This window comes from Bombyx mori, chromosome 7 (assembly GCF_030269925.1).
Source record: "Bombyx mori chromosome 7, ASM3026992v2".
Classification (NCBI taxonomy): domain Eukaryota; kingdom Metazoa; phylum Arthropoda; class Insecta; order Lepidoptera; family Bombycidae; genus Bombyx; species Bombyx mori.
Window position 1 is genome coordinate 10863082 of NC_085113.1, and position 25622 is coordinate 10888703.

Sequence of the window (25622 nt, forward strand, 5' to 3'; positions counted from 1 at the left end):
CTCGAAAACTATCAAAAATCGCGGTACATACATGGGGGTGATTCGGATACCTCACAACACGAGAGACCTAATTTTTTTTTTATGGGCGTCAATTTTCCGGACACCCTGTATAAAACTTTAATTGACTCGATTATCTTGTATTATTTTTATAAATACTATTTTGACGGTACAAAAAGTAAAATAAATATTGGGCAGCACTGGTCAATACGTGTACGTACTTGCTTGACAGTTACGTACCATTTGACATATAACAAATTGAAAGCTTTGGTCAGTTCTATGCGATTGAATAGTTTTGTGAATTTCCTAAATTCGCAACAATTTAAAAGTTTTCATAATATTATCAAATTACCAGTTCTTTTTGACATGTCCGCATTGAATTTCGCAATAAGAAAATGTTGGACCAATTCGGTTTGATGAAGATTTTGTCTACTATTATTGCGTTATCGTACCTTGTTTGTTATCTTCAAGCAGAGGATGTTCCACTACAGCTACCGCACTGCAATCTTTCGAAGACTAAGGGATCAAGCTTAAACAAGTTAGTTTCCATAAAAAACCTATTTGTTAAGAATAATCCACACATCCATTTGAATTTACAAACCAAACTGAATCCAGCATTTGTTTACAAAAATAATTAACAGGTTTCAGTTATTTCATATAAGAAAAAAACGAATGAACGAGCAAACAAGTTACAATAATATTGTTACTACTGAGAAATTATCTTTATATTAATTGTATAAAACTATGAAAAAGGTTACAATATTAATTTGGCAAATGTTGTCATATAAAATAGTAGACCTTAATTTTTTTTTGTAACTATTCAATACATTGGAATAGGCTTATTGAAACTTCTTGCTGTAAAAAATATGTATGAGCTTGTTGATTAGAGAAACAAGAATAAATTACCAATTATGAACTAACGTCTTTCTAGTTATGTAATGGTGAGCACTTTGGATGGTCGCCTTACTGCATTTAATCTGGAAAATGGCACCAAAGCTTGGGTTGTTGAGACTCCACCATTGCTGTCCTCAAACTTGGCTAGCAGTGAGTTTAGTGGTGAAAATAGAGTGAAATTAGTGCCTTCACTAAGAGGCAGCTTGTACACTGTACATGGATCAAAGATCAAACGTTTACCATTCAATATACATCAGCTATTGTCTGAATCATTTACCGAGTCTAACAATCTCATCACTGCTGGTAAGTACAAAAATATTTTTTGTTCAATTTCTGTAGAATAACTATTTAAATCTTCAGTTTATAGGAAACATGATTGTTATTGTGTTTGAGTTTATGCAAATCTTCCCTAATTGTTTATTCATTCAATAGACCTTTATTTTATATGTTATTGGTTGAGAACTTAAAAATGCTTAAAATTCTAAAAATTAAACAAATAATAGTATACTAGGTATGAGCGTTAGGATATTTAATAAACTACCAAAGAAATTAAGAGACTTAGACGATTTTCATTTTAAGAAAAAACTAAAAGATAATGTTATTGGTGGAAATTATTATGACATAAATGATTTTCTTAGGGACGACATTGAAAATAAATGGAATTTTTAATTACTAGTTGAATTATGGATGAATGAATGGTAATTTATATAATATTATAATATCTTGCACTGCACTAAAATTCGCATGTCAAATAATGACAAAGCATACACACTGCTTTTAACTTATGTAATAACTTATTTTTAATATGCTTGGCGAATAAATTATTTCTTTCTTTCTTTCTTTCTTTCTTTCTTTCTTCATTTCATTTCTTTCTGATTCAATTTTTGTAATATTTCTACTATTTACTAATATATGCAACAAAGGCAGCTACAGCCATCATATGCCTGTCACAAAGTAGTAGTGAGTTATTCTTGTAAGTTATTATACAATAGAAATGGCAGTCACAATTCAAGGAGAATCGTGAAATGAAAATGTTCAGGCAGTGATAATTTTAAATTAAATTAAAATATTAATATGAATTAAGAGTGTATTTGTGAGTTTCCTTATTCACTTATTTGTAAAACACATATGCTAAGTAACATATCAGTTTTGTGAAGTTTGTTAAAGTAACACTTAACACTCCTTTTATTAAAAGAAGAATAAGTACCGTCAGTAATACACTACATGTTTATATGATTATTTGTATGTAGTTATATACTTAGACATGTGCTGTTATGTTTGAGTGTATTAACCCAGTTAATTAAATAATAAAAACACAAGTTGTATATTCAATTTACAAACTTGTCATAATTCAAAGTGATTGTCATAAATTCTAATTATTTGTGAAATATTTTTTGTTAACATCAAGTTTCATTCTGGGCCTGTAAAATAATTATTTTCATATTAATTTCAGGCGGACATGACATACTACGGATAGGCATAGACACAAAAACAGGTCGTATTATATACAAATGTAACTCTAATGGATGCAACAATGAACAGCAAACAACAGAGACGGGAGGAGATGTACTGGTACTGACTCGGCAAGCCACTGCTATCAGAGGCCTAGACCCTAGAACAGGCATTGAGAAGTAAGAAATGATTTATCGTTTTACTTTTTTTTTTAATGAAGTGACAATTTTTTTATGTTCCTTTGGTCATTGTCGCTCATGCACATTAATAAGACCAAGAATAAAGCCAAGCTGCTACTTACTATAATCTATTTAGTCTGCTAGCTATGGCTGAAGGCATTATCTCATCAATATTAATATAGACTACAAAATCACAACATAAATACAAAAACCAAATAAATAATTTTAATGGAATTTCAGATGGAATTTTAGCACTGCCGCACATGAATTGCAGATAAGCCGTGGAGAGTGTATTGGGGATAGGACTGTAACCGAATCCCCAGTGAATATGCACGTATCAATGCATAACCAGCTGGTTACTGTCTTAAGCGGAGATCTAAATAAGCCGCTGTGGGAACATAAAGTAAGTCAATCACATTTTGTATGCTCCGATTTTTTTAGTACATCTAGTAAGCTTTATTATAGCTTTGTGAATTGAAGCTGTTCTGTTGCTGACATTTATCGTTTATTAGAAGGGTTTGATCGATTAATACAGAAGTTTGATACATATATATGTACATAAAGCAGTACTGTCTTATAATTTTGTTGATGTAAGCTTCATAAATTAGTTTCTCTAGCTTTAAATTGTATGTCTACGATTAGAGACCTATCCTTTTGATAAATATAAAAAAGCTATTGGAGAGGTTAAAGGAATTAATTAAAAACTTTTTTAATAAATAGTTAGACGCGCCAATAACGGATGTATGGGAACTTTACGACGGTAACCTGCGAAATAGCCTGTGGCAGGATTCTCGCTCTAGCAATATTATGGGACAAATGCTCTACGTGGGTGATCATCAAGAACAGGTGAAGTAGTATTTGTAAGCTCAAAACTAATATTTAAAAAAAAAAATTGAAACATCAAAATGTAGGCAATGTATAAGATTGGGGAATGAGTTTCTTCGCATTTTTTAAGAAAATTCACACCTTTTTTAATATAGTTTATTTACATTTAACTAAAGTATGTAGGTACCATTTTGTTCGATAACTTTTTGCTATGTTGTAGGTAGGGACATGATCCCATTACTATAGAAATTTTGGGGCTTCTGATCAAAATACCGCGACAATTGGTTTTGGCAGTCCTCTCGTGATGTTAACCTGACACTGCCTAAAGAATTCCGAAGAGACCGAAACAGGTGGAAATCTGAAGGTGCAAGGTCAGGACTATACGACACATGCATTGACACCTCCCAGCCAAGCTAATTTTTGCTGAGTGGCTAAAGATATGTGAGGTCTAGCGTTATTTTGATAAAAAACCACACCCCTTCTGTTGATTAATTCCGGCCGCTTTCTCTCAGCTCGTTTTAATCTCGTCAGTTGTTCGCAGTAGAGTTCAGAATCGATGGTCCTGCCTGGTGGTAACAGCTCATAATGAATAATGCCCTTCCAACCCCACCACACACACAGCATCACCTTGTTGCGAACTAACCCAGATTTCGCCACAGTCTGAAGCCTAACCGGCTTTTGACCACGACCTTTTTCGCACTTTCTTGTCGTACGTGATCCACTTTTCATCACCAGTTATCAGCTTCTTCAAAAATGGTTCGGTTTCATTACGTCGTAATAAAGAATCACAAACACGGTTCATTAGATTTCTTTCAGTGTGTTCGTGAGGTACCCAAATATCGAACTTTTTTGTTATAGAAGTTTTTTTCAAATGCGCCCAAACTGTTTTGTGGTCAATTCCCAGTTCTTCAGCTACGTCGTAATTACTGATATGCCGATCTTGCTCCACTTTTTCAAAAATGGCATCCATTTTATCCGTAATAGGGCGACCAGAACGACGTGCATCTTTGAAATCAAAATTTCCAGATTGAAAACGCTTAAGTCAAATTTGTGCTACTTTCACAGACACTGCATCAGGTCCATAAACATCACAAATTTTTTGCGCGGCTTGCGTTGCATTTTTACCTTTTTTGTAGTAAAATTTTAAAATTTATCGAATTTCTTCATTAGATTCACTCATCTTGTCAGTACGAAAAATAAATAAAAATCACACATTTTTCTAATTTGAATTTGGAATTATCTTCTTTAAAATTTAAACTTTTAATGATACTAAAACCAGCCAGATACAAATAGTATAGCCAAAGAGATTTTATTACAAGCTCATACGTACTATAATGCGAAAAGACTTTTTCCCCAACCTATTATGAAATAAAATAAAAATGTTGTTTCTTACATCATATAATATCAATGATTAATTTGATTGTTTCTCATTGATAAGTATTATAAGTTTTATTTACTAAACTATTTTTATTAATCTATATTTGTGAACGAACCCGCGTCTTATTTAGTTTTAAACGATTTCTGCAGCCCATAGACATCACCACCGGAACGTCGATCCTGACCTAAACTAGTTTAGATTGTAGAACTAAACAGAACTGTAGAAATTGTACAAAAATTTACGTTAACTAAAATAAAACCAATTGTGCCTAAAGTAGTGTCTAAATTACTGAAATAATTTTTTTCCTACTTTATTTTTAGTTGTATATTTTGGATGAATTTGATCACTCTCAAAAGGACCGGAGCTTGATGGTGGTGCCATATCAATCGAGGAAGCGTTTCATCATTCTCGGTGAGTATTGATTTTTTTTTTATTGAAGAGAAACTTCTTTAGAACTCGACGAAACGAAATGAAATGAAACGAAAAAATAAGTGTGCCGCGATTGGCTTGCCGAAGCGGCTCCGAGCGGCGCCGACAAATCACGAAGCGCTCCACACGGTCTCGCCTCCCCGACTAGTTCAGTGTGTTGTTGACGTCCGTGTACACTGTCGTGGTTCTCGGAACGTCTTGAGATACTTTGATGTTGCTGCACGTAAATTCAACAATTCCTGAATCGCGATGACGAGATGTTACACAGTTGATACACGTTCTCGTATTTCTCTTGCTAAATCATACATATCTGGCGTAGGATTACCGTGATTATGTAGGCGGTTCCCCCAGAGTGAGGCTGCTCCACTGCACTGCGGAGTGGTTGACCCTGGCGATTATTTATATTTTTTATAAGTTTCACTTCTACTGAGTGTGACTTGTGCACCCACTTTTTTTTTTTTAGTTGGATCCTGCAGGTTTTTGGAGTAGATGTCAGATTAGAATTAGTAATTAGAAGTAGAATCTGAGTTTCTGAGATATGAGGATTGTCTGTGCTATCTATTCAGAAGAGATAGGTATGCTATCAGACCGTCTGCGTTAGTTACATTGTTTGAAGTCCATAATAAGACATAACTTCATCATAACATCATAATCAAACATAAGTTTTACTTTTATCTGTTTTACTGCATCGATTCCTATTTTAAACTGCATTTGCCCAAACGACTGCACATTTGGTGTGTTAAGTAGTGGCTGAGCCCACAGTACTATGCGAGTCCTGCATTTCATCGTTAAAACTGTATGTTTTTACTAGAAATTGGTAGGACGTCTAGTGTGTCCGCATGGGTAGGTACCACCACCCCATCTATTTCTGCCGTGAAGCAGTAATGCGTTTCGGTTTGAAGGGTGGGGCAGCCGTTGTAACTATACTGAGACCTTAGAACTCATATCATAAGGTGGGTGGCGGCATTTACGTTGTAGATGTCTTATGGGTTCCGGTAACCACTAAACACCAGGTGGGCCGTGAACTCGTCTTCTCTCCTTCTATTTCTCCACCTTATCCCACTAGGTGGGGTCGGCACAGCAAATTTTTCTCTTCCATTCTCTTCTATTAGCCGTCATCTCAACACTCACTTCTCTTTCTCTCATATCGTCATTCACACACCGTCCATGTCTTCTTCGGTCGACCTCTTCCCCCTCTACCTTGCACTACCATTTCCATACATCTCCTAGTCATATGCATCTTCTCTCTACGCATCACATGTCCATACCACGTTAACCGTCCGCTCTTTAATTTGTTGCTTACCGGGGCTACTTTCACACTTCCTCTGAAATACTCATTCTTTATCTTGTTCATTCTTGTTACTCCACGCGTCCATTTCAATATTCGCATCTCTGCCGCCTGCACTCCTCTTTCATGCTTTACTTTCGTCGCCCAACATTCATCACGACAGGTCTAATGATCGTTTTGTAAATTTTCCCTTGAGCTGAAGGGGCATTCTACGATCTGTTATATCCCTACATAGCATATAATAATGCTTAACAAACATCAACATCAGCTTTTATTGTCATCAGGTTTGAGCCCCGTGAGCTTACCTACTAGTTAAGGTGACGCTGATATAGCCTCTCAAGGCTATCAGCTTAGGTAGGAAAAAAAAAGCATTTATTCCCGATGATGAATTTTAGCTAGCTTTTTAAAGCAGTTCGGGTCAGAATTTTATCTGAGTGGGACGTATACCGAATTTTCCCTACTTTCCCTATAAATAACATAACCTTAGTCGAGGGGAGTATTAAAAGTGTTTTTTAAAAAGAAGTTCCTAGTTTCAATTCTAACAGATTGCGTGCTGTTGCAGATAGCCGTTTCACCCAACCGGCGTTTATTCGATTTGTTACGTCCCGGTCTATGTTGGCGTTGTTTTGTAGTCTCCAGAACGACGGCCGTGAGCCTCTACCCATTTAAGCAATATTTTTTTGACGTGACAACGTCTTATAATTCGATGGAGCCTGCTGCACGCACGAAAAAACATGACTCATGCGGCGTTACCTCGCTCTGCGGCGTTCCATTTAAGGCTTAAAGTGCAAGCGAGAGCGCGCAACGAGCGACAAAGAGGCACAATCGGCCTCCGCGTTCGGCAGCGTTCGACATCTGTCTCTCTCCTACTTGAGTGAGCGATGCATCCGCGTGGACAGCTGATATACAATAATACATTTACATGTTTTCGTCAAGTATGAAGTTCAGTGAAAAGTGAAAGTGGTGTCAATTGTTTATAGCAACGATAATTGCAATAATTGAAAAATGAAACCATTCCATCAGTATTTTCTTATGACGTTGTCACGTTCAACTATCGTCAGTAAACCGACTTTACAGACAACCGATTTTTTTTTTCTTTTCAGACAAAGAGAACGTGTACCTGCCTTTATCGGACAAGTCTACGTACATTCCGTTCCACGAGGCGGAGGACTCCAACGCCACCGAGGTCAGCGACAAGGTGAAGAAGGTGCGGTCGTGGTTATTCGACATCCTCACGTGCTTCACGCTGGCTTTGGCGTTAGTCTTGTTAATATTCCCTTTCTATGCGAGGTACGTTTTATGTTTAGGTTACGTCAATTTTAACGTGTATACACGACTTTAATACCTGAAGACGTTTTATGGGGTGCCTTGTGGTCGTTCTCGTCGAACCCGTCGCTTGCGACAAAGGGCTCGACGAGTAAATTAGCCCTCAGACACAGCCCACTGAGTTTCTCGCCGGATCTTCTCAATGGGTCGCGTTTCCGATCCGTTGCTAGATTCTGCGAAGCACGGCTCTTGCTAGGGTTCGTGTTAGCAACGTCGTCAGGTTTGAGCCCCGTGAGTTCACCTACTAGTTAAGGCGACGCTGATATAGCCTCTCAAGGAAAAAAAGGCAGGTAGGTAGCGATTCATGAAGGTATTCATTCATTAATGATTCATGAAGATTCATGAAGTAGCGATGAATACGTATCTAATACGTTCAAGAATGGTTTCCACAATCGAGGAATGTAGCGAATGAAAAAAACATGGAATTAGTGTCACTGTTGGTAACACGGTACGCATTGCAAAACCGCACGGATTGGTACCACGATTCTACTTATTTGTGCGACAGTAATGTATTCCAGTTTGGAGGATGCGATTGAGACTTCGATGTCCTCAAAGATGGAGACGTTTTAACAACGAAACCTATAACGCATTTAATAATAATTATTTGCTATTTTACTCTGTCCCCGCGCCTATGGGGAACGGGGGGTATCTGGGACTTGACGATCTGCAAGGTGTTGGGAGCCGACCACGGGCCCAAGGAATTTTAGGGCCTTACCCACTAAAAGAATCCCCTGTACTCTTCGCCCAAGCGTCCGATCCCCTCCGAGGTCAGAACCCGGATGAGGTAGGGGGGTTACCGAACTGCGAAACAACTATAGCAATGTTTTTTTATTTATTTACTAGCTGACCCGGCAAACGTTGTTTTGCCATGTATGTTATTTCTAGGAAACATTTGTTTAGTTCAATAAAAATAAGTATCTACTATAAGTGTGCGGGAATATATTTATTATCGAAAGCGTTATCTATATATTAATACGTGAAGAAAAAACTTTGTAACCCTTTTTACGAAAATTGCGCGTACGGAGGCTTATGAAATTTCTCACACTTATAGAGAATACAGTAAGGAGTATAAATAATGCTTATAATTTTTTTAAATATGCATTAATTATACATTAAATCAATAAAAAAACATTACACACACTACCATGTATTTAACACAAACAGAGTAAAATCAGATTTTTTATTTTAATTTATGACAAAATAAAAATATTAATGAAAATCTTGCCAAAAAAGTTAAAGTTTATAATTAACAAATAAAAAATAGGGGTTGATCGTAGAGGGGTGAAAAATTCAGAGTAATATGATTTTTTTTATTCTGTCATAACAAAATAAACACAAAATTCTAGCAAAAAAATAATAATATTAAATTAATTATTAAATAAAAATTAATTAAAATTAATTAATTAAATAAAAATTAAATTAATTATTAACAAATAAAAAATAAGGGTTGATCGTAGAAAAAAAAGTCTAAAAAATAAATCAAAAATAAAAAAAATTAGGGGTGGACCCTTAACATTTAGGGGGAAGAAAAGTATATGTTGTTCGATTCTCCCCCCTGGCCGATATGCTCGCTAAGATTCACGAAAATCGGTCGAGCCGCTTCGGATGAGTTCAATCACGCACCCCGTAACACGAGAATTTTATATATTAGATTAAGATTCCACTATCTACGTGACACGTGGTTTTTTATAGATACAATTGTCAGGATGTAAATTTTCTACAGGATCCGAGTTATGATAACGAACGTCCCGCAAACTACGGTCAATGTAGTCTTCAACGAGGACATACCATCGGAGAAGGAGCTCGAAGCGAAAAGACCATCGAATCCCGAGTATCCCGGACGATATGAGAAGGACTTCACGACCGTGAGGCGCCTGGGGAGGGGCGGCTTCGGGGTCGTCTTCGAGGCGAGGAACAACATCGACAACTGTTCGTATGCCGTCAAGAGGATCACTCTGCCGAGGAAGTGAGTCTGCTGTCTGGGGCCTGGAGCACATGAGGCCGGACCGCACCGCATTGCATAACAAAACATCTACGTCGCTTACGTACAATCAATACTCTCCTGCCCTTCTCCCAGTCACGGCGCAACATATTTTCTCCTTCCATACTCTTTTATCATATACCATTTCTTCGCTCACTCTCTTCTTACACATATCGTCTTTCACGCAATCCATCAATTTCTTCTTAGGTCTACCTCTTCCTCTATATCCTTCCGCATTCATAGTTAATACTCTCTTACCAACCTCATTTTAATTTCGTCTCATCACATGTCCATACCATCCCAAAACGCGCATTTTTCAGCTTCTCTGACATAGGAGCCACTTTCAGACTTCCTCTAACATATTCATTCCGTATTCTATCCATTTTCGTTACTCCACACATCCATCGCAACATTTGCATCTCTGCTGCATGCAATTGCCGTGTCGCTAGTCGCAATTTAATATATATATTTATTGCCCTTTGTAGGCAGACGAGCATACGACCCACCTAATGGTGAGCGGTTACCGTCGCCTATGAACTTCAGCAGTGCCATGGACAGAGTCAAGCCGCTGCCTACCATTAAGTACTTTCCACAAGATAGCGTTAGGGAAACACCGTGTAGGGGAGCTCATTCCAAAGCCGGATGGTAGGTACGTGGCAAAAAAGACCTCTGGAAACCCACTGTGGATGAACGCAGTGGCTCCAGGTGGTATGGATCGCTCACTCCGTGCGATGCAATGCGATGCGCTGCGGCCTGTCGCGCCTGCAGTGTGCGCCACCCTTAACTGTGCAAGCCGCAGCTTCTTGCGTCTCTGGTATGGTTGATATTTGTCAGCGACCTTACTTACCGTCCGATGGAACGCTACTATGTCGGATTTTTATAAGAAAATTATAATCGTGCTCGTTAAGTCCAGTCTTCAGTCTTCAATTTAATTTGTAAATGAAATTTATTCAGGATTTTTACTGGTGGTAGGACGTCTTACGAGTCCGCACGGGTAGGCACCACCGCCCTGCCTATTTCTGCCGTGAAGTAGTAATGCGTTTCGGTTTGAAGGGTGGGGCAGCCGTTGTAACTATACTGAGACCTTAGAATTTATATATCAAAGTGGGTGGCGCATTTACGTTGAAGATTTCTATGGTCTCCAGTGACTACTTAACACCAGGTGGGCTATGAGATCGTCCGCCCACCCGTAAGCAAAAAAAATATATCGAATTTTTACTGATAGGGCATAATGTTAGTTGGCACGGCTAGGTACCACCACCCCGCCTGTTTCTATCGCGGAGCTGTGGTGGCGTTTGGTTAGGTAGCGTCGTACAGTGTGCGCCCGCACTAAGGCCGCTCGGTGCGCAGGAAGGAGCGGCACGAGCGCGTGCTGCGGGAGGCGCGCGCGCTCGCCAACCTCGAGCATCCGCACATTGTGCGATACTTCAACGCCTGGGTGCAGCCCTGCCTCGCCAGGTGAGCATTGTGTGCACATATCGACTGTCTATAATATTCTAGAACATTCAACAAATTCTCAAGAAATGGATCACTAAAATGGCGGATGAAAGGCGATTGTATGCAGCAGAGATGCGAATGTTGCGATGGATGTGTGGAGTAACGAGAATGGATAGAATGCGGAATGAATATGTTAGAGGAAGTCTGAAAGTGGCACCTGTGACAGAGAAGTTGAGAGGTGCGCGTTTGGGATGGTATGGACATGTGATGAGACGAAACGAAAATGAGGTTGGTAAGAGAGTGTTAACTATGAATGCGGAAGGATATAGAGGAAGAGGTAGACCTAAGAAGAAATTGATGGATTGCGTGAAAGACGATATGTGTAAGAAGAGAGTGAGCGAAGAAATGGTATATGATAGAAGAGTATGGAAGGAGAAAACATGTTGCACCGACCCTAGTTGACTGGGAGAAGGGCAGGAGAATGATGATTCAAGAAATGTTCCCACAGTTATGATGTCAGTTTCTAACTATTTAACGACAGATGGCGTTACTTTTATTGGCATAATAATATAATATATGACTACACATAAATTTTATGTCCAAATTGGTGACCAAATATGTCTTTTTTTTTTTATATAATATTGCTTATTATTCATGCTCACTAATAATATAATTAAAAAAATATATATTGACAGATTTTGGATGAAGAAGAATTTGATTATTTTAATTAACGAGTACCTATTGTGTGTTAGAATTTATATATTATTGTAACTAATATCAATATTTTAATTCGATCAGCCGCAGGTCGTCCGATTGCGAGGCGAACTCAATAAGTACGACGTGCAACACGCTCAGCCCTAAGGACGCGTCCGTCGAGCTCAAAAGTACCGCCAGCGACAACAGCTCCTTCGTCGTGTTCGCGCGCTCCGAGGGCGAAGCCCCACCGGACGGCGCCACCGGGGCCGCGCCTGAGCGTAACGACTCCACCGACAAGACGAGAGCCTCGTCCAAACGCGAGTCGAAGGACGACTTGGCTTCGTCGATGCGGAAGTCGCAAGGTGACGTGACGTCATCGACAGAGCAGACGGACTGCGGGCTGCGGCTGGAGCTCTACATACAGATGCAGCTCTGCGACCCGAACAGCCTCTACGACTGGCTGCGGAACAACCGCGACTGCCCCGACCGATACCAGCGGGTGCGTCCGCCACGATCGTTCGTTATAGCCGCGCCAATAAACAAACGAATCCAAAATGGCGTCTATGTACCTGCACTGACAGATGGTAGGGTCAACAAATAAAAAGAAAGATAGAAAGAAAATATAACCGCAAAATTAATTTGCGTAATTACTGGTGGTAGGACCTCTTGTGAGTCCGCACGGGTAGGTACCACCGCCCCGCCTATTTCTGCCGTGAAGCAGTAATGCGTTTCGGTTTGAAGGGCGGGGCAGCCGTTGTAACTATACTTGAGACCGTAAGCTTATATCTCAAGGTTGGTGGCGCATTTACGTCATAGATATCTATAGGCTCCAGTAACCACTTAACAACCAGGTGGGCTGCGAGCTCGTCCACTCATCTAAGCAATAACAAAAAAAAAACAAATGAGAATGTACTTTACTTTGGTGCCCTGGCAGAGGGGAAGGTGTAAAATAAATAACAAAATAACCACGAAATAACGAACAAATTCAATAAATAACAACAGAATTTGAGAGAAAACAGAGCGCGTCTGAGAACAAAGTCAGAACTGATATTTTTTTTGCATGCAGTACGCGCCGTGTGCGACTAAAGACAGCAATAGTTTAGAGCGAGAGCGCAGGATCGCCGCCGCCATTTTCGATTCAATTCTTTATTGGCGCGGCTTATACATTCGTTTATTAATACGCTTTCATTAGCTTCAGACGTGTATGTGTGTTGGTAACGGAATCTTTGAACATGATTTTGTGACCCCCTTCGAAAACGTCGGATTAACTCGAAATTTGGTGTACTTATTAAGGACCGATGACAATTTAATATTAAAAAAAATTGTTAAAATTCAACTAAAAAAGGAAAAATAAATAATAGTTTAAAAAAACTAACAAAATACGCTTTTATAGAAAATCCAACTAAAAAATAGAAAATACACTATTTGTAATTCAAATTTATTAAAATAGTTTTTTAAACTATTATTTATTTTAATAATTTATTCAAAAAATTAAACTTGTGATTACAGTTCAAGGAAAAGAAAAAATACACACATTCGTATTATATAAGAGTGTTTTTTGCAAGTATAAGATGTCAACATATGGCTCTGATGTCGAGAAATCAAGCGTAAAGCACGCATCTGTAGTAACCCTTTTATTTCTTTACTAACACTACATAAATTTTAAACAATGTCTATCTAAAGAGTTCCCATCTCATCCCTAGAGAGATTTCCATCCCATCCCTAGAGAGATTCTCATAATATTGTGACAACATTATGAGAAGTCGTCGTGGCCTAAAGGATAAGACGTCCGGTGCATTCATATCTAGCGATGCACCGGTGTTCGAATCCCGCAGGCGGGTACCAATTTTTGTAATGAAATACGTACCTAACAAATGTTCACGATTGATTTTCACGGTAAAGAAATAACATCGTGTAATAAAAATCAAACCCGCAAAATTATAATTTGCGTAATTACTGGTGGTAGGACCTCTTGTGAGTCCGCACGGGTAGGTACCACCTCCCTGCCTATTTCAGCCGTGAAGCAGTAAGGCGTTTGGGTTTGAAGGGTGGGGCAGCCGTTGTAACTATACTTGCGACCTTAGAACTTATCACAAGGTGGGTGACGCATTTACGTCGTAGATGTCTATGGGCTCCAGTAGCCCTTAACACCAGGTGGGCTGTGAGCTCGTCCACTCATCTAAGCAATAAAAAAAACATATTGTTTCCAGGCGAAAGTGATATTCGGTCAGATCGTGTCTGCGGTCGAGTACGTCCACCTTGAGGGGCTGATCCACCGCGACCTCAAGCCCAGCAACATAATGTTCGCGCCCAACGGCCAGGTCAAGGTGGCGGACTTCGGGCTCGTGGCGTACATGCACGACGCGCCCGCACTCTGCGGCGCCGCCCGCACGCCGCGCGCGCACCCGCAGCTCACGCACAGAGTCGGTGAGCAAGCCCATATGTGTCTATGTTGCCTTGTACATGTCTATAGGCTCCGGTAACCACTTGCTAAATAAATAATTGGAAAATAAACAATATAATATTTTAAAAAATAGCTAAAACAATAACCGAATGTGTTTCCACAATCAAAATCACATACCTATAGGTAGAAAGTGAACAGAGAAGAGAAATTTAGAAATTTAAGTTACAAAAAAACAAAAGCAACACAATACGCACATACTATTTTGTACATCAACTTACACTATAAAACTATAATACTCATCGGACTAAATCACCTTATAAATATATATAGGTAAACAGCAGGTTTGCTCTGCCTATACTATTGCTGATGTCCATGGGCGACGGTAATTACTCACCGTCTGGTGGGCAGTGTGCTCGTCTGCTTAAAGGGGCAATTAAAAAAAAGACTTCGCTTGTTCGTTCCTAATATTCAGCTTCATAGTATGTACTATATTAAAATAATATCCCCGCAAAACTATTCTGACGTGCAACGATTATTAATATAAATATTAGTATATACCGGTGGTAGGACCTCTTATGAGTCCGCACGGGTAGGTACCACCACCCGTCTATTTCTGCCGTGAAGCAGTAATGCGTTTCGGTTTGAAGGGTAGGGCAGCCGTTGTAACGTTGTAACGATTTTTTTTAATTTGCAACACTAGCCGACTTATCCTAATAGGTGTATGGCATTTAAAGTCGGTTTACTGACGATAGTTGAACGTGACAACGTCATAAGGAAATACTGATGGAATGGTTTCATTTTTCAATTATCGCAATTATCGTTGCTATAAACAATTGACACCACTTTCACTTTCCACTGAACTTCATACTTGACGATCACATGTAAATGTATTATTGTATATCAGCTGTCCACGCGGATGCATCGCTCACTCAAGTAGGAGAGAGACAGATGTCGAACGCTGCCGAACGCGGAGGCCGATTGTGCCTCTTTGTCGCTCGTTGCGCGCTCTCGCTTGCACTTCAAGCCTTAAATGGAACGCTTCAGAGCGAAGTAACGCCGCATGAATCATGTTTTTTCGTGCGTGCAGCCGGCTCCATTGAATTATAAGACGTCACGTCAAAAAAAATACGTGTTCTCGTCCGCGTCTCAGGCACGGAAGTGTACATGTCGCCGGAGCAGCTGCAGCGGCGCCCGTACAGCTACAAGGTGGACATATACTCGCTCGGCCTCATCCTGCTCGAGCTGCTGCAGCCCTTCGGTACGGAGGCGGAGCGCGCCGCCTGCCTCACCAGGGTCCGGGACCAAGTCTACCCGGACAGCTTCGAAGATAAATACCCTAAAGAGGTGAGGAATATTGATTATTACTTATAGTATTTAGAATTATTTTGTACGTGCAGTTTGGGTCATACATACACTAGGGTTTTCCGGTTAATTATTCACAAAAACGAAAATATAATACCTTTTTTTTGTAAAAAGTTTGCTTTTGCGAGTGATAGTTATAGTCATAATAGTCATTTTTCAATTTTTTTATAAATTTTAATTCATTTTAATACTTTCAAAAAAAAAATACATGTGTGCAATTCACACGTGGTAGAAGTGAAACCTTCCAAAATTAAAATACAATTATCCTAAACGTCTTAAGTATATGTAAAATTTTGTCATTAGTAAATAATTGTAAGGTAGCGCCCTCTGTGAATTGATATTTTAATTTCACGTATAATCCTAAATTAAAATTCACTACAAGAGCTTTCATACACACGTTAGTATTAAAAAATCTCACAGATGGCGCTGTATTAAATAGTATGTATATTTCTGTCTCATTCTTTGCTGGATTCATCCTACACATGTTTGTATTTGTGTCTCTTACCTGTCGTTTTTTCCGTTGCATCCGGTTTTAAATCACAACGATTCTAAAGAAGTTTTCACTTCAAAAACCGCGCTATGAGAGTGGGGTGTTTACGTTTACACAATGCCACTAGATGACAATCGAGTCATAAACAACGATCAGGTGTTTTGTACAAGCCCAGAAAAACTTAAAATGTCACGAAAGTGTAAATACGATGCTGATGCATTTTGTTTCATATGTGGTCAATTTATTAAAGTTTAGATGCAAACTGTTTCATGCCATGTATTTTTTTTTCGTCTAAATACGATCTAAAATATCGAATTTTTATGCTTAGCAAATAAAAGACAATTTTTTTATTTTTTTATTGCTTATGTGTGTGGACGAGCTCACAGCCCACCTGATGTGAAGTGGTCACTGGAGCCCATAGACATCTACAACGTAAATGCGCCACACACCTTGAGATTATAAGTTCTAGGGCCTCACTCAGAATAGTCACAACGGCTGCCCCACCCTTCAAACCGAAACGCCTTACTGCTTCACGGCAGAAATAGGCGGGGTGTTGGTACCAACCCGTGCGGACTCACAAGAGGTCCTATCACCAGTAATTACGCAAATTATAATTTTGCGGGTTTGATTTTTATTACACGATGGTATTCCTTTACCGTGGAAATCAATCGTGAACGTTTGTTAGGTACGTATTTCATTACAAAAATTGGTACCCGCCTGCGGGATTCGAACACCGGTGCATCGCTAGATATGAATGCACCGGACGTCTTATCCTTTAGGCCACGACGACTTTCAAATTTGGTGTTGACCCGTGTAATCGGAGCGGTGAAGCGAGTAATTCGCTCTCTCTTCCACTCACGGGCCTTATGGACGGGTATAGTGATGCGCATTATTGTTGTCGATAAGCGTTATCGATAGTGTGTTTAGTTTTGTTATTTTGTGGGTTAGTGATAAAAATGAAAGTAAAAATCACTAATCGAACACTTACACCACGTATCGCCGCAGCAAATTAACGAGAACGGAAGAAATTAACACTTTGCAAGTAATCTATTTTCATTTATGTGAAAATTTTTAACGCATTGTTAATATCAACACGTACAAATATTATTTTGAATAAATTCTGCCGTTTTGGTACAAAACAAAGTAGTAGCCATTGTGTCACTAAAGGAATTCAGAGAGCGAATGCATAAAAACACATTTCTCTTCGACATATGTACTATAATTTGCAGGTAAGTACAACAAATAAGTTTTTATCGCGCCCGCACAACATGCTCACCGCCCTTTTTTTTTTTTTTTTTTTTTGGTATCGATGGGGAATCCTAGTCTTTACGGATACCCTGCCGACGGGGGTCGGACCGGGTTATGTCGGACTCCGCGCCTCCGGTGGAAGAAAGAGGAAGAAGTCACGAACCGAGGTCCGCGCCCTCAACCAATTGGTCCACGGAGACTACGCCTTTAGAAAGGCGCGCTGGGCTAAGTTCAGCTCTCGCCAAACCCGCCCAGCTTAACGACTACCGACTAAACCCCAACGAGCTCCTCCACTCCGGCTGGGCGGGGACCCAGGTACCGCCATGTGCGCGCCATAGGCCCGCCTTCGCCGGCTCCCACCCCAATGTTACGTTGGGCGGGATCTGCCACCGGGGACTTCTTCCCCCTCTCATCTCCACGACTCGTGAGGGGCGCACCAGAGCCACAGCGCACCACCACCCCACAGGACCTTAGTGCCGAGTACCGGGCGCCCCCGCACCCAGCAATCGACGGCCCCTGCAGGAGCCGGGTGGGGGCTTTCTGCTCGCACCACCCGCTCCGCCTTCACTGCCTACGAACCGAGGTCCACGACCTCCTCCTCACGACTTCCTCCTCGGTTCATCGGCATGCCCGGTTCTTCATAAAGCCCCGGTCTTCCTTGTGCCCGACGGAGGCTGGACGTCCATCGGAGTCGTCGTCTCGCCGAGTTGACTTCGGTCTGCAGCAACGGGTGCGGCCGCGGGTGCAGCGACGTCCTCTCTCCTCGGTTTTCTCGGGGGCCTTGCACAGGCCTTGCCCCCCGAAGTGTGGTCCGCTGGTTTCCCGGCGGAGGCGCAGACGGCGCATCGCGGTGCCAGTGTGCATCCGGATGCCACGTGGCCGGTCTGTCCGCACCGGTAGCAGTCGTGGCTGCGGTCGACCGACGACGGGCACCGCGCACCCACATGGCCCAACGCGTGGCAGCGGAAGCATTGTAGCCTCCGGGCCTCCAGCAGGTGGACGCGAACAACGCTCCACCCGATGCGCAGCTTCGTCACTGTAACAATTTTCTTCGCCGCTGCTATCGGGCAACGAACGAGAACCTGGCCCATTCCTCCGGATCCGGGCTTGATAGAGCCAGCCTTGACTGCATCGACGGAGCAATCGCCGATGCGCGCAAGCTCGGTGCATATCTCCTCCTCCGTCAGCGAATCGTCAAGTCCGCTTATGCGGATTGCAGCGGTCACTATCGGTCTTGTCACCGTTACTCTCTTAGAAGAGAGAACCTCCTTGAGCTTCTCGGCCAGCAAGTCGGCCTTCGCGATCTGGTCCTCGCCGCTCACTATGAGTATTTTGGCTCCGGTTATTGCTGACCGGACCTTCTCGATGGGGATCCCTAAGGCTCCGGCGTCGATGCTGGCCCTCGCCTCGGCGAGCACCTCCCGGTAGGAGAGCCCCTTTTCGATGGCCTCCGGGTGCAGCCTCAGAATAACGGCCTGCGAGCGCGGAGCTCGAAGTCTCTTCTTTCTACCTTTCTTCTTAGGCTTGAGCGGGGCAGGGTTTCTGTCTCGTTGGCCTTCCGCGTTGGTCGTCGGTGCTGGCTCCTTTTCCCTTCTCGGCCGTGCTCCTCTACGCGCAACGGTCGCCCAACTGACCGTAAGGGCAGCGGGGGCCGGAGGGAATGCGCGCGGCTCGGGTGGAGCTGCCGGCTCGGGTGGAGCTGACGGCGTCGTCTTCTTGTTATTGCCCTTCTGTTTCTTGGGCTTCACTTTCTTGTTGGTCTCAAGCTGGGGCAGAGCCGCATAAGGCGGCGTTGCCTCCGACACAAGACCTGCAGTGTCTGGATCGATTTCGCTCTCTCTGCTCCTCCTTCTTGCGTCAGCGGCCAAAGGTGGTCGCAAGCGAGGCTCTGGGAGTAGACGGGCCTCCAGACCCGCGAGTCGGGCGTCCAGCATGGACCCGACTGCTCGCATGATTATCTGCAGGCGTCGCTCGTCGTCTTCGTTTGGCAGTGTTGGGGCGGGAGTGGGCTGCGCTGTCGTCTGAGCGAGGCGCACCATTTCCGCTCTTACGTCCTCTACTTCCTTCCTGAGCTGCAGGATCTCCGCCTCCTGTCTCTCGCTGAGTGCCTGCAGCCTCAGGGTTTCCTCGTTGGCCGATCTGGAAGCTAGATCTTCCGTGGCCTCCTTTATTGTTGTGGCCATCTCCTTAAGGGCTTTGATGTACGTCCCCTTCGGGTTGCGCGCTTTCGCCGCGATGGTAAGGGCCATCTGGGCGGTCTCCTGGAGCCTAGTCGCGGGATCTGCTGTTATGTTCCCGGATATTAAATGTACTGCGCGCCTCTTCTCACGCAGGTTGTGCACGCTTTCTACTACCTCCTGTTCAGCGCGAAGCTCCAGCTCTTCACGTTGAGCTTTTAAGTATGCCTGCTTCGCCGCCGCCAATCCCACGTATTGGCCGGTCGTTGGAGGACGACCTCGGCCTCTCTTCGATGGTCTGGTCCTGGACACCAACGATCCTGACCTAGACGCCTCCGATTCGGTACTGCTGTCGGAGCTTGCGTTCTTCGAGCCTTTTGCCCTTTTGCGCGTCGTTCTCTTTGGTGATAAACAGCAGGAGCTGACCACCATGCTGTCCTCCGAGCAAACGCTGCTTTCTCTCCTGCGGTCTTCGTTTTGCACCGTTTCTCTTTCGTCCCTTGTGGACCTCTTCCTTTTCTCCCCGTCCTTCTCGGACTCTTTCCCGGAACAGCTTGTGCCCCCCCCAGAATACGAGGGGCAGCGTGCGGCCGATTTCTCGACCGCACGGAGGGATTCTCCTCCCGCAGAGCAAGAGGTACCCTCCTGGGGTAATAACTTTTTCAGGCTGGACATGCTCATGCTTTTTTATTTTATTTACCTAGGGTGCGGTCCCCTAGGACGCCCTCGAGACTGGTCTCCCACCAGCCATTCGTCCCGTTGCCGGGCGTCAAAACTTGGGATTGGGTGAGAATAAAGAAAGAAAGAAGTGGAAAATATAACAAAATCTAACATAAAAATGTAACCAACAGTACAAGAGTGAAGATAGTAAACAAACAAAACACAAAGAACAAAATAATAACGAAGATAAGGACAGACAAACTCAACATAAATTAAATCAAAAATATAAAGAAAACAAAAAGACAGTAAAAACAAACTCAAAATAATAAGGAAGAAGTCGGGGGCCCGGGCATCCCCGGAAGAAACACCCTTCAACTAGGTGAAGGGCGCAGAGAGCCCAGAACCCCCCCTGCTGGTTTTGGTCCACGTCGCTCAATCTCTCCCGCCATAACACAACGAGAGAGAAGGAGCGATACCCCTGGGAGTATGACTGCTCCCAGAGGCCCGTTATCCGCCACCTACGGACGCGCCCGGTGGAAGTCCAGCAAAACTCCCCCACAGACGGAACCCACGGCACGCAGAGTGCGCATCGGGGGCCCGCCCAGGTCCCGGGATGCTCACCGCCCTAGCCAGGCTATCATTTTGACCCAAACTGCACGGCCAAAATAATTCTACTATAGTGGTCCCGCAGTAGCCTAAATTCGACTATAATTAATTGAAATTATAAGTTTGAACATTATTATGGTTCTATTGTCGAAGACTGTTAAACTTCTATAATGACAGATTTCACCAAGGCTACACTATAGACAAATAATATTAAAGATATTTAATCTTAAAATTATAATATTAAACATAAATATAATAAAATTAAAGAATAATGTTAATTTTAATGAAAACTTTTTTATATGAAAAATAATATTATGAAATGAAATGAAATGAAATGAAATGAAACTGAAATGAAATGTGATGAGATGAGATGATATGGGATGAAATATAACCTCAGTTAAATGGTGGTCATTTACTGAGACTTTTTCAGTGTACTTTTTGGAGGATCCCGAGAAGTTACGCTCAGCGGCTTTGTTTCATTTTCCTACATTTGTGCACTTTCACAGATACTAAACAGTTAATAAACCACCGTTATTACACATTTAAACCTGAACAAACACTTTTTTTTTATATTGTCATTCTCCCAGTCACCTGGGGTCGGTACAACATGTTTTCTCCTTCCTCCCCTCGTACACATATCGTCTTTCACGCAATCCATCAATTTCTTCTTAGGTCTACCTCTTCCTCTATATCCTTCCACATTCATAGTTAACACTCTCTTACCAACCTCATTTTCATTTCGTCTGTCAAACATCTTGTGTTTTATGTTGGCTACCGTCACTCTTTACTTCCTGGCTCTTGGCCTTTTCTTTTTCATTTTTTATAATAATTATTTTTTTAATTTTATTTTTTGACTTGTTTTTTCGTTTATTGTAAATATTTTTACTTATTAAAAAAAATATGAAAATATTTGAGAAAAAACAAAAAAAAAACCCGCTGAGTTTGTTTCGCCGGTTCTTCTCAGGACTGTGACTCTTTTTGGAACCGGTGGTAGAGTTAACATTTTTATTTATATTTTGACATTTAACAAGTGTGTTATGCTGACATCTAAGTTGAAGTGAATCTAAGTTTTAGCGGTAGGCAGCTGCTTGGCTCTACCCCTGGCATTGCTGAAGTCCATGAGCGACGGTAACCACTCACCTTCAGGTGGGCCGTATTCTCATCTGCCTGCAAGGGCAACAAAAAAAAATTGAATTTGAATTATGTTGTTGTTCCACCGCGTCTGTCCCGCTTCAGACCGCAGTCCTGAAGCTGATGCTGAACCCGGACCCGCTGCTGCGGCCGACCGCCAGCGGAGTCCGGGCCCGCGCCCCGCTGTTCGAGGCCACAGACGAGAAGTACCACTTCGAGCTGCCGCCGCGAAACTGAACCCGGAAACGAACTGACCACGATAAAGGTACACCGTTGCTACTTAAATATAATACACTATGACAGTTAATGTAGTTTACTGGCGGTAGGATATTATTTATGATTAATAAAAATTCGACGCTTGAAAGGCAAACGTGACTAAGCGACAATGCGTGAACTTTACAGTAGACTAATTTAAAGTTGAAATACCTGAAAAAAAAATTATTTTAACGAATCTAGCTGTAGGATTGAAATGATTTTAATAGACCTAGAAATATATATTTTTTTTGCGCATCGAATATGGTTATTGCCTATCATTTCTGTATAAAGCAGTTATTGTCGCTTAGTCACATTTGCCTTTCAAGCGTCGAATCATGTAATTATTATTGTAAAACATTTCCAAACAGAACGTTTCGTTCTAAAAATATTTTGTAATACTATTTTCTTTTTGCATTTGTATTAATATAAAAATAAGGTTAAATTAATTAAATTAGAGTTAGTTAAATTATAATTAATATTAAAACGGCTACTTAAGTTATTAAGCATTATTTATGTCATTTGGAAATCCAGAGGTCCCTTTCTCGCATAGCGAGTACTGCTAAAGGAGCTGACGTCCCGATATAGCGCGCTCTCTCTCTAGCATCGGTTGAAATCGCTCATACCCTCTCTATTGCCAATCCACTTTTATCTCACAATAACCAGCACACTTATTATTAAAACAGACACTGAAAAAATATTATAGAAAATTAGATAGAATTTAAAAAAAAAATCCGGCTGGTAATGAAAGCGTACTATTATATTGAATTAAATAAGTATTTAAAAGAAAAAGGCTATTTATAGGTATACAAATCAATTTATTTCCTGAATCGGAAATATTACACAAAATAGTATTAGATTGGATTTTTTTTGCGCCCTCACGGTGAAAGCGGCTTGTGGGAATTGAATTTAAGTTATTTAAGTAATTTAATAAGCTGTTCCGAGGACCTGGTAAAAGAACTGCGTAGATGAGGAAATTGCCTAATTTAATATTAATTAAGTTCTTATATAATTATTTAATGTTAGAGTTGTCGGTTCTGAAGCAGGACTAACAAGTGAGCTAATTAAGGTTGCTTTTTGTTTAATACATTATTATAAAAGTGAGAAAACCGTAAAGGATTTCAACAGAACATTGTACGTCCGAATTCCGGTTTTACGGTCTGTTTTTGGTAATTATTATCATCACTACATAGTATAAAACAAAGTCGCTTTCTCTGTCCCTATATCCCTATGTATGCTTAAATCTTTAAAACTACGCAACGGATTTTGATGCGGTTTTTTTTAATAGATAAGAGTGATTGAAGAGGAAGTTTTATATGTATAATAACATCCATTAAATAGTGGATAAATCAATAATAAATTACAGTTTCCGAAGCGAAGCTAGGGCGGGTCGCTAGTTGTGAATAATAATATAATGAAGTAGATTTTCAATTATTTTTTTATTGCCCTTGTAGGCAGACGAGCATACACAGCCCACCTGATGGTGAGTGGTTACCGTCGCCCATGGACTTCAGCAATGCCAGGGGCAGAGCTAAGCCGCTGCCTACCGCAAACTAGTACTAAATGGATTCTGATACTGATGGCTGGTAATGCTTAATTTGTCTAGGGAGGGGAGCTCGTCTCTACTGGCTGAAGCTTCTGCGCTCTTTCACATTCAGAAAATAACTTGGCGAGTACTATCCTGCTCTGATATGAGCTCCACTCCTTAGCTTACCGAGCACCTATGTCTTCTTTCAAAGAGATTTGAAGAGTCTACCGCGAAAGTTCTTGTTCATGAACGATAATAACCGCTAACAATCAGTATCTGTCGTAGGGTTGTCAACCAAATGCTTAAATAAATATTATATTATAGATAGGTATGCAACTGTGACATGAGTCGACTATTATCAAAGCCGGCAATGTGACTTTTGGACAATTATTGGTAAATCAGAAAAACGAATTATTGACTTTGTATTCCATTGGCCAACACAAAACTCTTCTGAACGACATCTTAGATAAATAACAGGTTAAGTATTAACCTTTATTTAATGCAGGTTTTGAACCGTATTCTTTGAAGGAGACGATTATATTCAAATCAATCTGTATTGACATATCAATAACATTTTTTTGTCCAAATGCACAGATTGCCACCTTTGATAATAGACGACTCACATAACATATTTAAGGTATGTTATGATTGGAAATGATTTTTTTAATTCTGTAAATATTTTTGTACAATATATATATATTTTTAATATTAATGCTTTTTATTAGGGTTTCGGAGCTAAAACGCAAAAAATGGCCCGATAATCCTTACGAGTTCATCGTGCCTGTTTGTCCGTATGTCACAACGACGTTACTTGAACACTCTGGATTAATTATAGATGAAATTTAGAGGGTAGATGTTGTATATACGCATATGAAAACAAATAAAATCCTATTTCAACTCAGTACTGTGCTTGTTGCATGTAAGCAACGCTTAGTCACACAACACAGATATTTGTAAAACTTGAAATACCTAAGCTGTCTTACTTTTTAGCTGTCGACGCAAAAATATGAAATGCCTTAAATAAACAATATAAGAATAAATAACAATAAATAATACCAATTCGGTTATGGCTGAAAAATAGTTGTGCAGGACGAGAACAGATTTAAATAGTTAAAATAGATTATGGATAGTTTATAAGAAACAAATAGAAATTAGCAATATATAGTTAATATGTAATTACGTAAAACATTTATAATCTTCATTATGAATTTAGAAGCCATATGTTTGTGTATCAGATTAGATATTCTAAATGGACCAATAGGAGCGATTATGAATCGCTTTGGTTACGGTAACAAATAGTAGGGGAGCCCACGATGCTAAATGTTGATTTACTCCAGCGTCATAGAGACCTATTGGGATGCAAAGTTTAGATGATATGAACAAAAAAATGTTATATAATGTATACGTTTTCATTGGTGGAGGGAGCGGCTATAGATTTTCAAAAATGTAAAGAAATACTGTTGCATGGACATAATCGAGCGCGTCAGATATTGATAGCATCAATGTCCTACGTATTTTTAATAATGTATGTATGTTAATCGGATCGTTTGCGTGGTGGGGGTGGTCGTACGTAAGGGTTGAAAATGAAAATGAAAATTTTATCGAGCGCGTCAGATTTTCTAAAGGGTGTTAAGTGAACCTAAAAAAAAGCTCTCATTCAATAATCTGACGATTTTGATGTGACGCAAACTCGTGGCCATTATTATAATGTGCTCAAAAATTCGCCATTTTGAAATACTCGAGCGCGTCAGATTAAGATATATATGGTTCATCTTTATGTCCTAGACGTGCTGTCTCACAATCTACGATTATCTACAGGGATTCGCTTAATCTGACAAAAAAAATTGTTTTTTTTTAAACAATGCCTTGCCAATTCCAAGAT

The 25622-nt window shown here is 40.9% G+C and overlaps 1 protein-coding gene across 3 annotated transcripts; it reads left to right on the plus strand.

Moving 5' to 3' along the window:
* The first annotated feature begins 38 nt into the window (after positions 1 to 38).
* On the plus strand, positions 39 to 24641 carry LOC101745567 (eukaryotic translation initiation factor 2-alpha kinase). 3 transcript variants are annotated; one of them, XM_021348581.3, is made up of 14 exons: positions 39 to 535; positions 929 to 1194; positions 2345 to 2522; positions 2763 to 2925; positions 3243 to 3368; positions 5046 to 5136; positions 7546 to 7732; positions 9492 to 9734; positions 11100 to 11207; positions 11985 to 12381; positions 14093 to 14309; positions 15437 to 15630; positions 22066 to 22225; positions 24466 to 24641. In XM_021348581.3, exons 1-13 carry the CDS (start codon positions 393 to 395, stop codon positions 22195 to 22197), a joined length of 2445 nt encoding a protein of 814 aa, XP_021204256.2. In that variant the 5' UTR covers positions 39 to 392; the 3' UTR covers positions 22198 to 22225; positions 24466 to 24641. The 3 variants fall into 3 exon arrangements, with proteins under 3 accessions (XP_021204256.2, XP_062525429.1, XP_012546602.2); XM_062669445.1 differs by lacking the exon at positions 24466 to 24641 and having other exon boundaries at positions 22066 to 24448; XM_012691148.4 differs by lacking the exon at positions 24466 to 24641 and having other exon boundaries at positions 209 to 535; positions 7546 to 7699; positions 22066 to 24448.
* Positions 24642 to 25622: the final 981 nt, after the last annotated feature.

Excerpts from the sequence above, each read along its gene's own strand:
- LOC101745567 (XM_021348581.3), top strand. The coding sequence starts at position 393 with ATGTTGGACCAATTCGGTTTGATGAAGATTTTGTCTACTATTATTGCG. Across the intron at positions 2,926-3,242 it reads AGCCGCTGTGGGAACATAAA|TTAGACGCGCCAATAACGGA; the intron begins GTAAGTCAATCA and ends TTTAATAAATAG. Across the intron at positions 5,137-7,545 it reads GAAGCGTTTCATCATTCTCG|ACAAAGAGAACGTGTACCTG; the intron begins GTGAGTATTGAT and ends TTTTCTTTTCAG.